The sequence below is a fragment of the Rhinolophus sinicus genome, chromosome 13 (assembly GCF_057876585.1).
Source record: "Rhinolophus sinicus isolate RSI-liver-muscle chromosome 13, RSI-T2T, whole genome shotgun sequence".
Lineage (NCBI taxonomy): Eukaryota > Metazoa > Chordata > Mammalia > Chiroptera > Rhinolophidae > Rhinolophus > Rhinolophus sinicus.
Genome location: NC_142513.1, coordinates 2,710,620 through 2,723,965, shown reverse-complemented (window position 1 = coordinate 2,723,965; position 13,346 = coordinate 2,710,620). Strand labels below are relative to the sequence as shown.

The following is a 13,346-nucleotide window of genomic DNA, read 5'->3' as shown; positions in this document are numbered from 1 at the left end:
AAACAGAGGGGAAGGAACGTGCCCATTTTGAACCCAGATCTGTCTAGCTCTGTGGCAGGAGTGGACTCCATCATCCATCAGCAGGAGGAAGTGGGCAGTGTGGTGGCACAGTGCTCGGCACTGCCCAGCAGTGGCAGGTGTGCGGAGGTCCCTCTGTGCAGGGGCAGGTGTGCGGAGGTCCCTCTGTGCACTTCACAGGTGTATGGAAGTCCTATGCATGAACAGGTGCTGATGGGGACCCTCTGTGCAGTTAGCATGTGCTGCAGGTAGAGGTGCTCCCCAGCTGTGGCTGTCAGTATGATTTACTTGTCTACATTTTAAAGGAAGTGTTCAGGACTTCTATAATCAAATGCACGTGTATCATTTTCCTAATTCATTGTTATAAGGGCTGCCGTGCCGAACCTCGAGAGTGACAGCAAGTGGGAGAAGCAAGTGGGCCTTCCACTGGTAAAAACAAGTGTGCAGGCTGGCATAGATTCAGTGTGTGTGTGTGTAGGGTGGGGGAGGGAGCTGAGAAAGGAGGGCCCGTCAAAACCTAACATAAGCAGCAGCCTTGGCTCTGGAATTGCCCCTTTCCAAGGGCTGAGCTGATGGAAATATTCACACATGAGCAGGGAAATACAGATGAGGCTGTTCTCTGCAGCTTTGAATGAAAGAGCAAACACAAACACCACCCCAGATGTCCATTCATGGTGGGCTAGAAAAACACGTGATGGGATCGCGTAGCAGCCACACTCTGGGAAAATTTACCGCCATTAAAGGGCAGAGCGGGATCGATTCACTCTGATTTGGACCCAGAGACGGATGCATGAGTGAGACTATGTTGCAGGCTGCTGTGTACAGTGGGGGCTCACTTGTGCGTGAAGTGGGGCTGGAAGCTGTTGATTGTACAGAAATAGGTCTGGACGTGGACATGGCAAAGTGTTAGTAGTAGTGGTTTCTTCTGGAGGTGAGATGTGGGCAGGGAAAGAAGACGTTTTGCCTCTTGGTACTGCGGTTAGGCTTAAGTTGTTTGCAATGAGCATGCATTGCTTTTGTAGGTGAGTGAGAGAACATACTTCTCTGAGCCATGAGGCAGCCAGCTCGCTGTCTGCTATCAGCTGTGACCTGAGACAGATCCCTTCTCCATGAACTTCACTGTCCTCCCCATTCATTCACCAGTGGGGGGTCGGGGAAGGGCCTGGTGGGCCCCTTTCAGCTCTGACAGTCAGGGCAAGCACCCCACAGACCGAAAGGTGGTTTATGGAGGTAACCATACTGATTTCCTCCTTTTAAGTTTGTTAATTTGGTGAATTACATTGGTTGCTTTTCAAATGGTGAGCTACCTTGTATCCCAGTTGGTCATGGTGTATTGTCACTTTTATAAACTGTCGAGTTTCATTTGCTAGAATTTTACGTCAAAGCTCATGAGGACAATTAGTCTTTAGTTTCTTTTAAATGTCTTTTCTGGTGTTGACAGCACAAGAAATTCTAGCCTCATGGCACAAGTTTTAATGTAGTCCCTCTGTTTCCATTTTCTGGAATAATTTGTGTAGAATTGCTGTTATTTATTTCTTATGCATTTCATAGAATTCATCAGTGCCTCCATCTGGGCCAGCAGCATTTTTTTGTTTGTTTGTTTGTTTGTTTTGTTTTTGTATGTGGAAGAAGCTTTTTAACTAGAAATATATTTCTTTAATGGATATAGGTCTCTTCTGGTTATGTGTTTCTTCTTGACTGAGCCCTGCTAGTTTGTGTAGAATCAGATGCAGGTATCACCCCTCTAATTCCTGATGTTGGTAGTAATTAGTCTCTCTTTCTCTCTCTCCCTCCCCCCCATAAGTCTAGCTAGAGTTTTATCAATTTTATTGCTCTTCTCAAAGAACTAGCTTTTTGTTTCAATTGTGTCCTTTATTGTTTTTCTATTTTTTATTTTATCGGTCTCTGCTCTTATGTTTATTGCTTTTTTTTTCCCCCTACTCCCTTGGTTTTAATTTGCTCTTCTTTTTCTAGTGTGTTAAAATGAAATCTGAGGGCAACGATTTGAGACCTTTCTTCTTTTCTAATAGAGGCATTTAATGCTATAAAATTTTCCCCAACACCCTTTTGATAGGTTGTATTTTTATTTATTTCAAAATGCTTTCTAATTTCCCTTTCGATTTCTTCTTGGAACTATGGGTTATTCAGAAGTTTTTAAATTTATTGTCCAAAGATTTGAGTATTTTTTTCTGGAGATCTTTTTGTTATTGATTTCCAATTCTTCTGATCAGAGAACACACTTTTTATGCCTTAAACACCTTTAAACTTATTAAAAGCTTATTGAAACCTGTAGCCTGAGATTTGCCAGGAGCACCCTTTGTTCCACTGAGGTGGATAATGGGCGTATTCTGAGTCCCACACACACTGGTGTGTCGGTGAGCACGGGGCGTGGAAGGCTGCCTCCTGCCTGGGGAGGTGGAGCCGGGGCTGCGCGGGCCAGCTGCTGTCCGGGCCACTCTGGTTCCTGGGGAGACGGAACCTCATTCCCCCTCCGACTTCCTAAGCTCTGCCTGTCAGCTGGGCGTTGGAGAGGCAGCCCCAACATTTGCTGGAGTTGAACTAGGTCTAGTAACATCACAGTTTTATTTTAATTGACTTAATTTTTTGGCCTCTGCATTGAATGTTTTATTGGTTTTTGCCAATAAAGAACTCCATAGAGTACTGAGCGGGACTGAGCTAAAGATAAATGAAACTCGAGCACCTGGAAAGACAGTATTGTTTTCAACAAACTCCCCCTGGGGAAAAGGCGCTTTGTACTGGGCCAGCTGAGTCAGATCCCATACAGACAGCCTTACCAGTGGGGCCTTAGGGGCTGGCAGGCAGGTGACATGACGGCAGTCCTTTCTTTGGGAACAGGCCCGTCCCTCTTCCTCCAGTGGCTGCTTGGCAGCCCCTCTTCACGGTGATGGAAGCACTACAAAGCCGGACAGAGGGGCAGGGGGCCGGACAACGCAAAACATTCTTACTGAGATTCAGCCCGTTTTTCTCACGTTGCGGTAGCCTTTTGGTTAATTTGCAGAGTTCTGAAAATTGATTCTGACCATTTTTGCCAGTTTCCTTGTTGCGTTTATGGAGAGGAGAATTTTCCATTATCGTTACTGATGTCACTCGACAGAGGTCTTTCCTTTTAAACAATTATTTACTTTTATATAAGAAAACTATGTTTTAGCTAAAAATAAAATACAGAAAACCAAAATTAATGAGTTGAAATGATCAATTCCGGGCATTACTGGGCTGATTTATAGTACGAGTACGTGGACCGAACGAAATTAGACACACACAACTGTATTTCTATACACACATAACTAACGTACTTCTCTGCACGTTGCTTTTTAAAGCAGCGTATCCTGACTGTCTTTTTGTCCCTCAGTAACATGTGCAGGACCATAGTCAAGGGTTCCCGCTATTCAGATGGCACAGGTGGCACCACAGTCTAACAAGTGCCCATTTGGTGGATATGTAGGTTGCTTAATTTCTTACTTTCGTAAACGACGCTGGGTGAACACCCTTGATATGTTTTTTTTATGAGCTCGTTCCTCTTGTTTTGGTGGCAGGCCCCTGGTCGTGGGATTTCCGGGTCAAAAAGATCAGAAGACAAATGTTTGGGGGCCCTTGGGGATGGAGAACTGCTTGCTCCCCGCAGTCTGGACACAAAGCCTTCCTGGCCTGTCTCTCAACTTCACACCCACTCCGTGTTCCACAGATTGTTCTGGAACGGGTGCTCCCTTGGATGAATTCCATCAGTTGGGCTGATGTGCCACTCAAATTCATGGAAAGCTCTCATTTCAAGCTATTTGTCTGGAAATTTCCTTTTCTGACTTTTAAGTGGCAAAACCTGTTCACCTCTGTTGCCTTGGGGAAGACCTGGGGCCGGTGCATACGTGTTTGTTGTGGTCCTGCAGTGCACCCGGCTGTGCTCGCGGAGGCTGGAGGAGAGGGTGGGGGCGAAGAACTGGCTCTGAGCACTGAGGTTTCCCGTGGAACAAAGTCTCAGTTACGTCCAGAAATCTCTGAAGAAAGGCTCTTTCAGTTAAGAATCAGTATGATTAAAGCTTATAATGGCAAGCCTGAGACATTTGCAATGGGCTAGAAACTTTCTCTATGAAAAGCTAGAAGGATTAAAGCACATTCAGTACAGTTTTGTGCGTAAGCATACTATAGTTCTCTGAAAATGGCAATCCCTTCTCGCCATGTATTAGACCCTTGATATTCAGGGAGGGTTTGTCCCGAGACCTTGGAGACGCCCTTGAGCCAGTGCCATCACCATGGCTTTCAATGTCCCCTAGGACATGCAGTGAGAACCAGCTGGAAAATGCATGTCATTCCTTCAGGCTCGTTATGATTCTATAAATACAGGATCCCCGTCCTCTGTAAAGCTATTAAAACAAATTCAGGCTGGAGCCCTTTGTGCAGTGGTTTGTGGAGCCGTTATTTTTCTCTTTTCTCTGTAAAACACATTCCAAATCAGTTCACATTAGAAAATCAAGCCTTAGCTGAGTTCAGCTCTTCATGCCTTATTTGATCCCAAACTCTGTTAAACTATCATGTTATCAGACTTACTTCTAGCTTTGTGTTTTCATCTCCCACATGAGGAGTTACTTTCTTTGGGAAGCCATTTTCCTTAAGAAATAAAGTTTGCCTCCGTCAGTGGGTGCGATTGTGTTGGATGATGGTTTGAGCCTCCGGATTTAAGTCTGTGCCCTAGCACCACTGCAGAACCGCACCCGCACACATGCCACCTGCGGTAGACTTTACAGTTACTTGCCAGTAGTCAGCATTAGCCCGGGGCAGGCGGAGACCCTGTTATTCAGAAAGCTCCACTAACCAGAACACGCGGTTTCCTAGCACTAGTGAGTGGCCCAGCTCTGCCTTTGAATGTAGCCCAACCCCATTTCTGCCCTTAAATAAACTTAAACGTTCTGTTTCCTAAGAGCTTCTTTGTGCCCTCATTCTGCCCCACGGCCTCCGGACAAGCGTAGGACCCCAAGGTCAGACTCAGCCTCATGGACCATGAATCAGCATCCCCACAGCTGCTTTCACTCAACAGGACTCACTGATAACCTCCTCTGACATCACTGTGCCAGGACCCTGCAGAACGGGCTCTCACTGAACTCAGTCTGGAGGAGAAGACAGAATAAACTAAGGAGCAAGAAGGAGACAGAGAAGGGAGGAGTCAGCAGGTGGTGTGATGGCAGTGGAGGCCCCACTGCACCTCTGAGGAGATGGCTCAAGGCTAGCCGCATGGGTCGGAAAGAGGCCAGCCCCAGCCAGTCCCGGCAGAGCAGGGTGGTAGGCAGAGGACAGACATGGGGCACAGACCGAGGTGGGACGTTCTAGGAACTGAAAGAAGACCCTCATGGCCAAAAGGTGGCAGGCAGTAGGGAGAGGGGGACTAGATGGGGAGGGGGAGGGCAGGGCCGCCATGGGTAAAGTACCTGTAAGGTATGACGCTGACTAGGACATGTTTGAAAAAAAAGTGGGTGCTGTTAATAAGCACCCTGGGGCAACAGGTATCAACCAGGACTGGCCCTGGAGACCCGGGATGTACGGTATGATTGACACCCCACCCGCCATGGAATGTGGGGCCCATGCGTGGGGTTTTAGGGGAGGTAGATGGCGGCACCCCCGTCTCCCTGTAGTGCCCACCATTCCTCCTGGAAGGCGCCACAAGCTGACCACGTCCTCCCATCGCTCTGACCTCATTCCCTCCTCCAACAGGTGGGTGGCTGCAGTGACACGCCAGCACCTCACTAACACCTGTTTCTTTGTTGCCCCTCCCTCGCACGGCTCTCCTAGGGACACTGCCACGGAGATGCAAGAAGGAGCTCTTGGCAGTGAAACTGCGGAACCGGCCCAGCAAGCAGGAGCTGGAGGACCGTAACGTCTTCCCCAGGCGGACTGACGAGGAACGGCGGGAGATCCGGCAGCAGATTGAAATGAGACTGTCCAAGTGAGTAGTGGGCGCCCGCAGAGGCTGCGTCCCCGCCCTGCAGCCGGGGCCCCTGTGCCCTCAGCTCCCCCCGCCATGCCATCCTGTGCTCTGTCAGAAGCTTCAGCTGCGTCCTTGCTCTCTACACGGTACATCCTCCTGTGACAACCCAAACTGTCCCCAGACATTGCCACATGCCACCTGGGGAGCATGTCACCCCCGGTGCAGAAGCACTGGTTATAGGAGCAAAGCAGGGCACCTGAAGAAAGAAGGGGTGGCGGTTGGGAGGGACGGTGGCACAGTGACTTGGGGGGGCGGGCGGGGGAGTGGGCGTGTCCGTATTCACCTCCATCTGATTGGTTCCGGCAACACTCTGCTTCCAGTTGTTACCAGATCGTCCAAGTGTTTCAAGAAAAGCTGGAATTCTGTGTATTTGGGGGTCAGTCTGTGTACCGTGTAAGCCCATTTGCCACCTGGCTGTGACCAGAGCCACGAGTGAGTGCCCTCTGCTTTACAGCCCCCAAGGTGCCCTTGGAGGACACTGGGGGGTGCTGGCTGTAGAGTCACTGTGCTGTGGGACAGGACAGCATGGGGTGTGTCTTAGTGGCCAAGGTCTGTTGGGATCCAGTCACGCTCCCTGACACAGGGCACCTGGCAATTATGGGGCAGGGGTTGAAAGTATGGCGTCTTCAAGCATTGGATGACTTTCTAAATTGCTTTCGAAGAACCCGAGCAGCTGGGCCCCAAACTCAGCAACCTCGGTTTTCTTGTCTATAACGTAGGTGCTGACACTTTCAAGCTCACTGTGGGTGTCAGGGAGGCCCTGCCATGCAGCTCGTGCTCACCCGGTCATGGCGCTTGCTGCTTTGGCTGCTGGGGCCTGGGAGCCGGGTCCCTGAAGGTCCTACCTGTGGGTCTCCTCTAAGTTTTGGGGTGAGGCTGCCCTCGGCACAGATCGCTCTCAAGTGCCTGGTGGTGTCCAGTGGCTCCTGAACCCAGAATAGCGCTCCCCAAGGAGAAGCTTCTTAAAGTAGAAATTGATAAGCCCCACCCAGATCTGCCATCTGTCTCTGGGGGGAGGGCAGGTTAACAACTCCCCCGATACCAAGGGGTTGAGGCCTTTATTAGCCTGCTTGGAGTGACATTGTCAGACCCTCGAGCATTTGTCACTCTGTGTCTGGTCATCACCAAGGTTTATTTCACTCCTATGAGGAGCAGGCGCTGTGGCCGCTGCTGGTGACACAGCTGTTAGCTCACGTGCTCCTGTCAGCAGTGGCTGCCTCAGGCCTCTTCCCGTGTCGCTGATGTCCACCCACCCTGGTGCTTGATACAGACACGACGCTCAGTAGGCACGTGGGAGGACAGGAGGCATGGGTGTGCGTCCCAGGAGGGATCGATGGTTACAGCAGGGAGCAAAGACTCGAGCACAGGCCACACACCCCACAGCAGTGGGAAGGGACACGGGTAGGACGGGGTCCCCCAAGATCAGGTCAGCCCCTGCCACAGACATGAGCTCTCAGAGGGCCCCTGAAGAGATGCATGTGGATCAGTAGTCCCCAAAGAGGTGACAGGCGTGAGATGTAAACCAGCGCTCTTTGGTCCAGTGAGTTTGGGAAACCATTCACAAGCGGTTTATTTGTCATGTGACTTGTCATAGCCTTGAGTGTGACAATGTGTGTTGTATTCTGCAAGAGGGGGCAGAGTATCTTTGCTCAGTGTGTGCCTCTGGGAGCCCTTCCTCCCCGCACGTTTCAGAAGTGTCTCAAGCGCCACCTGCTCCTGGGGCCCATCCCCAGTTGATGCTTAGTTCTTTTTTCCTTCTAAGTTTTTGCTTTTACCTTAACCCTAAAATGAACGCTGGCAGGAGCGGTGTCACAGAGCACGCCACCGTACTCATCGGCTGTTACCAAATTGCTCTTCGAAGTTGCTGTACTGCTGTGCGTTTCTGCCTGTACCTCATAAAACGTCCTGCCACCCGACCCCGTCCGTCCCCCGTGCTGCTTGTGGCCCGGCTCACGGATGCTCGTGCGATCGTGTGAGATTTGGTTTGTCTTTCTCTTATTCCTACTGAGATTGAAGTTTTTCTTCTTTTTCAGTGTTTATCAGTTTTTCGCTTTCTTCTTTTCATGTACCTGACCTGCAGTTTTCTTTATCTTCATGATTTTAGAAGTTTACTTTGGAAATTGTGGCTTCTAATCCATTGAGTTACACATCCTTCTCCCTGTTTGGGGCTCGTATTTTCATTTTGTTCACGCTTTCCGACGATGTGCCGGAGTTTCTCATTTTCAGGTCGTCAGATTAGTAATCAGGTGCTTTGGGTGTCAGCAGACTTTTTCCATGAAGGACCAGATCGTGAATGTTTTCGGCTTTGTGGACCCGTGTGTCTTGTAACTACACACCTCTACTATTGTAGCACAAGCACAGCCAGAGACGGTGTGAAATGAATGGGGGGGGGGGGTGTAACAAATGTAATGAATAACATGTGCCAATAAAACTTTATTTACAAACACAGGCCCCTGTAGTCCATGGGACAAAGTTTGCCAACCTCTGATATCCTGTGTGGTTTATACTGTTTGTGCCGTGTTTAAAATCCTTCCGTACCCAGCAGTAAAACAAATTATATTGACTCATGGTATCATTTTTGCAGCTACCTTCTAAAGATGCCAATTGATAATGGTTTTCTATTTGATAAACAAAGCAAGTTCTTATTCAGAATACAGTATTAAGTGAATTAATTTAAAGGAAAAATAGTAAATAATGATAGTATCTGTGGTTTAAAAATAGGGCACAGTTACCACGGTGATGCTGGGGGACCCCACACCCACCTGCAGGTGCAGAGGGAGCTGGAAAAGGTGGGGGGCCGGGATGCCAGGCCTGAGGGCCTCAGTTCTGTGCATTTTCCACTGAATCTGTAACTAATTTTAAACCTTGCACCGGAATGGAGTAGTGGTGCCTTAGACATTTGTTGCCATGCTTAAAAATGGAAAAGCGCCCACAGAATTAGCCACAGAGCCACGGTGGATAAATTGCATCCCTGGGGTCAGATGCAGCCTTCCTCGCCAGCCCACTTTGTTTTCCCTACAAAAGTGGTTTAATTGGAACCCTTTGTCTGTTTTGCTGCCTTTCGGAGATCCTTCTGCTATCACTTGCTGAATAATTCAGCCTTTGGTTGTCATGGCAACGTGCCTGAAGGGCAGTTGGGCTTTTTTTGTTTTGTTATTTCCAGACCCTTAAAATTTGATCTTTTGGGTACTCCTGGGGTTTTTCTGGATGAAGTGGTCACTGCTGCCTCCCAAGCCCCCAATAACACACCCTGTGTGCTGGGTCTGGGGACCAGAGTGAAGTCAGTCACCTGTGGAGGAGTGTAAGTGTGATGGTTCTCACCCCCTTCTGTAGGGGAGATCAGCTCACCTTTAGCACAGGTGTGAAGGAAGCACCAGAGTCCAGGAGCAGCTCCCGTGTTTCGCATAGTAGGCATGTTCTGGAAATTCTGCACAAAGGCGCAGATGGCCGTGCTTCAGTCCTGGCGTGCGCACACCATTGAAGGGGCAGCAGCGGTGAGGACGCCCGGCTGCTTTCATGCTGAGGTGCCGACCCCATGCTGTCAGTTTTGCTTCCTTTTCCTCATTTAATTTAATCCTCATAGGAAGCCAGTGAAGTTGGTGCTGTTACCGTTTCCATTTGACAGGTGAGAACACTAAGCCTTAAGGAGGACTGTGCCCAGGGTCCCCCAGCCAGGAGGAGGACGCCCAGGCCTCAGGGCCCGCATTCCAGAAGGGCCAGCACTGTCTCGTCACAGCCTCTCATTTTCTTGTATTGGTTTGGCCTCCAGCCAGCACGCTGGGCCTTTGGGTACAAAACACTTCCTTCCTGTGTTAGGGTGGGAGCTGATGACCGAGTGCCCCAGCGTGGAAGGTGGTGGGGGCAGCTAGTGAAAATATCCAGAAAGAGATTCTCGGCTGCGCATGGGCTGGGGAAACGTGGATGGGGGTTCCAATCCCAGCCTTCCTGTCACAGCTGTGTGACTTTGGGCACACACCACCATCTCGAGTGTCCCTCTTGTTTGTAAAATGGAGGCCATGGCAGTGCTGTCCTCTCTGGGGGTCCTTCGGAAAGTTCCCGCTTAGTCCCTGTCAGAACACAAAGAAGCCTGCGCCTGGCAGGGGGCGCTCAGGGGCAGTTCTGGCTGTGGCCAGGTGCCCTCCTGGGCGAGTTGTCACCTGTACAGGGGGAGGGGGCCGCCCAGCAGGCCTCAGTAAGGATGAGCTGAGCTCTGCTGTGTGGACAACTCCTGCTGTGCCAAAGGAGCCAGCGGCCGCGTCATCCTGTCCCAATGGTTCTTTTTTGTGACCATTGTGTGATTTGCCTGGGGACAGAGGAGCTGGGCACGTGCTGCCTGAGTGATACACGAGCCTTCCATTAACTCTCCCGTGGGAGTGCTGTGCTCTGGGACCCATCGCACTGAAACGAGCTGATTAATACTCAGTAGTGACAGGAGCTGGTACTTAGCATGTTAACACAGGCATTAAATGATCCTTGCGCCGTCCTTCTGTACATTTTGTTCTGCTGCATCCAGAACAGGCTGCCATCACTCAGGCCTCCACGAAAACAAGTTCCTGGAGGAAAAAAGCATTGTGTGCCGCTGCTCCCAGCCCCCACGGTCGCCTTGACATCTGCAGAATTTGAAGGAGGAAGCGTGCCACTTTTGAGCATGGAGGGATGAGGTTGGCACAGCTTATCGTGGCATGGCTGGACCCCCAAACATTAGCCTTGGTCTCTTCTTTCTGCTGAAGCTGCAAGGAAAGCTGGGGGCGTGGAGTAGGGTCTTAGTATAGAAACCTTTCTTTTAGAGGCTTACAAAAAAAAAAAAAAAAAGTAATTGCCAGAAGGGAAGCCATCCCTTTGGGAAATATTGAAGCTTCATTGCTGGGAGTGGGGGATTGCATACTAACAACTGACCTTCGATAAATATTTGCTGATTTCCCTCCTCCTGAGCTGTGCTGGGGGGCACCCAGCTCGTCCGAGAGCCTCCAAGCCAGCCCCGCAGGCTTCATCCAAGATGAGGGACCAAGAAATGTGGTTTTAATAATGGTCCTTGCTAACATTTATGCAGCGTCTTCTGTGTACCAGCTTCCTGCTGGGTGCTTCCTGCATGTCGTCTCCTTGAAGCCTCACAAGAGCTCTCTGGAGTAGATACTCTTAATGGTCCTATTTTAGAAGAGGAAAACTGGTTCAGAGCAGTGGGTCACTTGCCCACAGTCACACAGCAGCCGACATAGAGAGGGTAACTGGTCATGTGAGCCACACCAGTTCCCACACCTGACTGTGTATCCAGATCACCAGGGAACTTTGTGAAAACAGATTCCCAGCCCCCACTCGAGATATCTTGAGTAGGAATCTGTATTTTTACAGAGTTTGTCTCTCCCACATGTCACTGCCCACCCTATGCTACACTGTGTCGCCTTCCTTAGGACCTTGGAAGACTGTTCTCTGAGGCTTCAGGATTCAAATAAGCTGTGCTTCTGTATATCAGCCGCCTGTTAGTATCTTAAGGAGAATGTACATTTTGTAATTCATTGTGTTTCCCCTTTTGCTTTGGCCACCAAGAAGCTAAGAGTCAGGTGTGGCAACTGTATTGTGTCACTCTGGGTGGGTGTCTGTGTTTGACCTTCTGTCATAGGCCCTTTGCCTCAATTTCCACAACTCTTTGTTTTATCTTTATGGGGTATATTTTTCTATACATGATTTCAAATCCATTTCTAGAGTTTACTATAGAAATGTAAGTAAACATACCCATTTTTTATGCAGGCCCTCTTAGCAGAGGTGAGATTTTGCCACCTGATGTCATGTCAGAGGGTTTTCATCCTGCTACACGGTATTCAAATATTCATTTTTAAAAGTGGTCAAGTATCTCAGGAGTGGACACGTGTCCAGCTTTTGCTCCCACCCTCAGCAGATTTTAGATGCCTCAAGATCTGGAAAAATAAACCTGCAATGCTCATTTTCACACGGCAGTGTTTTCCTTTTTATGGATCATTTTCCTGAGCTACATTTCCAGAAATGAAAAAAAAGAAAGAAAGAAAGAAAGCGGAGAGGAGGCGGGACAAACGCATTGAATTAGACCACGTCTGTATTCAAGGATGAAGACCAGCTGTGCAGGAGCAGTGAGACCCGAGGTCTGTGGGTGAAGCCGGCACCGGCGCTCAGGAGGGAGGAGCAAAACTTCTAAACAAACATACGGAAAAGAATTCAACTTCGCTAGCAACCGCAGACCTAAAAATTCATAGTAAGAAAGAACCTTTCACCCCAATTAAAACAACAATAAGACGTTCCCATAATATTACCTTTAAATATTAAATACTTTTTAATAACGTCACTGTTAATGTAAATCATAACAAACTAAATAAGGATACTCAGCCCTGGTGACATGGTTTCCGTGCCATCCCTCACTGCTGGCAGCCACGTGACTCGAAAGTAATGGAGCAGTGAGTGTGTGTGGGGTCCTGGTGACAGTTTGCACATCTTGAGTGAGTGTCCCACTTCTGGGCGTTTAAGTGAAAGACTTTAGAAGAAGGAGAAGAATGGTTAGTTCTGTGAAGGTTAATTTTGAGCCCCAGAGGAAACAGCGATGAATTTTTCTTGGGCGGTCAGGAGGTTCAGCTTAGCTGCTGGGGTGGGGTGGGGGGTGGTCAGGTCACTCTGGGAGCCCCAGGTGGACCCGGTGACTTCCCAGGTCTCGCCTGCTTTGCTTTCGAGACCGTGTGGTGAGATGAAAAACCGGATGGCACCTGGGCTGCTTCTGTTCCCCACACATCACGCCCATGAGGTCGGCGCTGTGCTGCCCAATCTGACATGAGGCAGTGGGAACACACGGTAACGACGTGGCATGGTCCCCCGCTCCTGTGAGGGGTCAGCGTCCCCGGAGTCAGGCTGACCAGGGCCCAGCTGGGCTGTGTAGCCATACTTAGGTGGTTAACCTCCAGTTTCCCCACCCTTGCTCCCTTGGGGGGGGGGGGGTCCTGAGGCTGCCTGCCCCTCCGCGTCGTCCTTACGGGTGACATGGCCTCCGACCGCCCATAGCACACGCACCCCCTGAGCCTGGATGCTGACTTCCCAGGGGACCTTTGCCTGTAGGTCTCCATGCTTCAAGGCCTTGGGGGCACAAAGCGTCGCTGTGGGCGTGGCCTCAGCCCACCAGCTCCCCCTGCTGTCTATGGGGCCAACGGGACAGGACAGTGTGACAGCTGAGTTCTGAGAATGTCCATCCTCTAGCTGTGCTCAGGTGAGGCAGATCTGTCTTAGGTCCTGGGGACAGAACACGCTGACCTGTGGAGACCATGTTTACACTGAAGCTGCCGTCCAGGTGTCCGACTGAACACGGGCAGGACCAGCTGGCTGA

General features: G+C 49.9%; 1 protein-coding gene across 2 annotated transcripts in view; it reads left to right on the top strand.

The window, feature by feature from the left end:
• The window catches only part of PHACTR3 (phosphatase and actin regulator 3), a 158,470-nt gene that overhangs the window by 125,101 nt on the left and 20,023 nt on the right, over window positions 1-13,346 (top strand). For both annotated transcript variants that reach the window (XM_074318348.2, XM_074318349.2), the window contains exon 8: window positions 5,815-5,968. In XM_074318348.2, coding sequence (XP_074174449.1) covers window positions 5,815-5,968 — 154 coding nt within the window. The remainder of the gene's footprint in view (window positions 1-5,814; window positions 5,969-13,346) is intronic.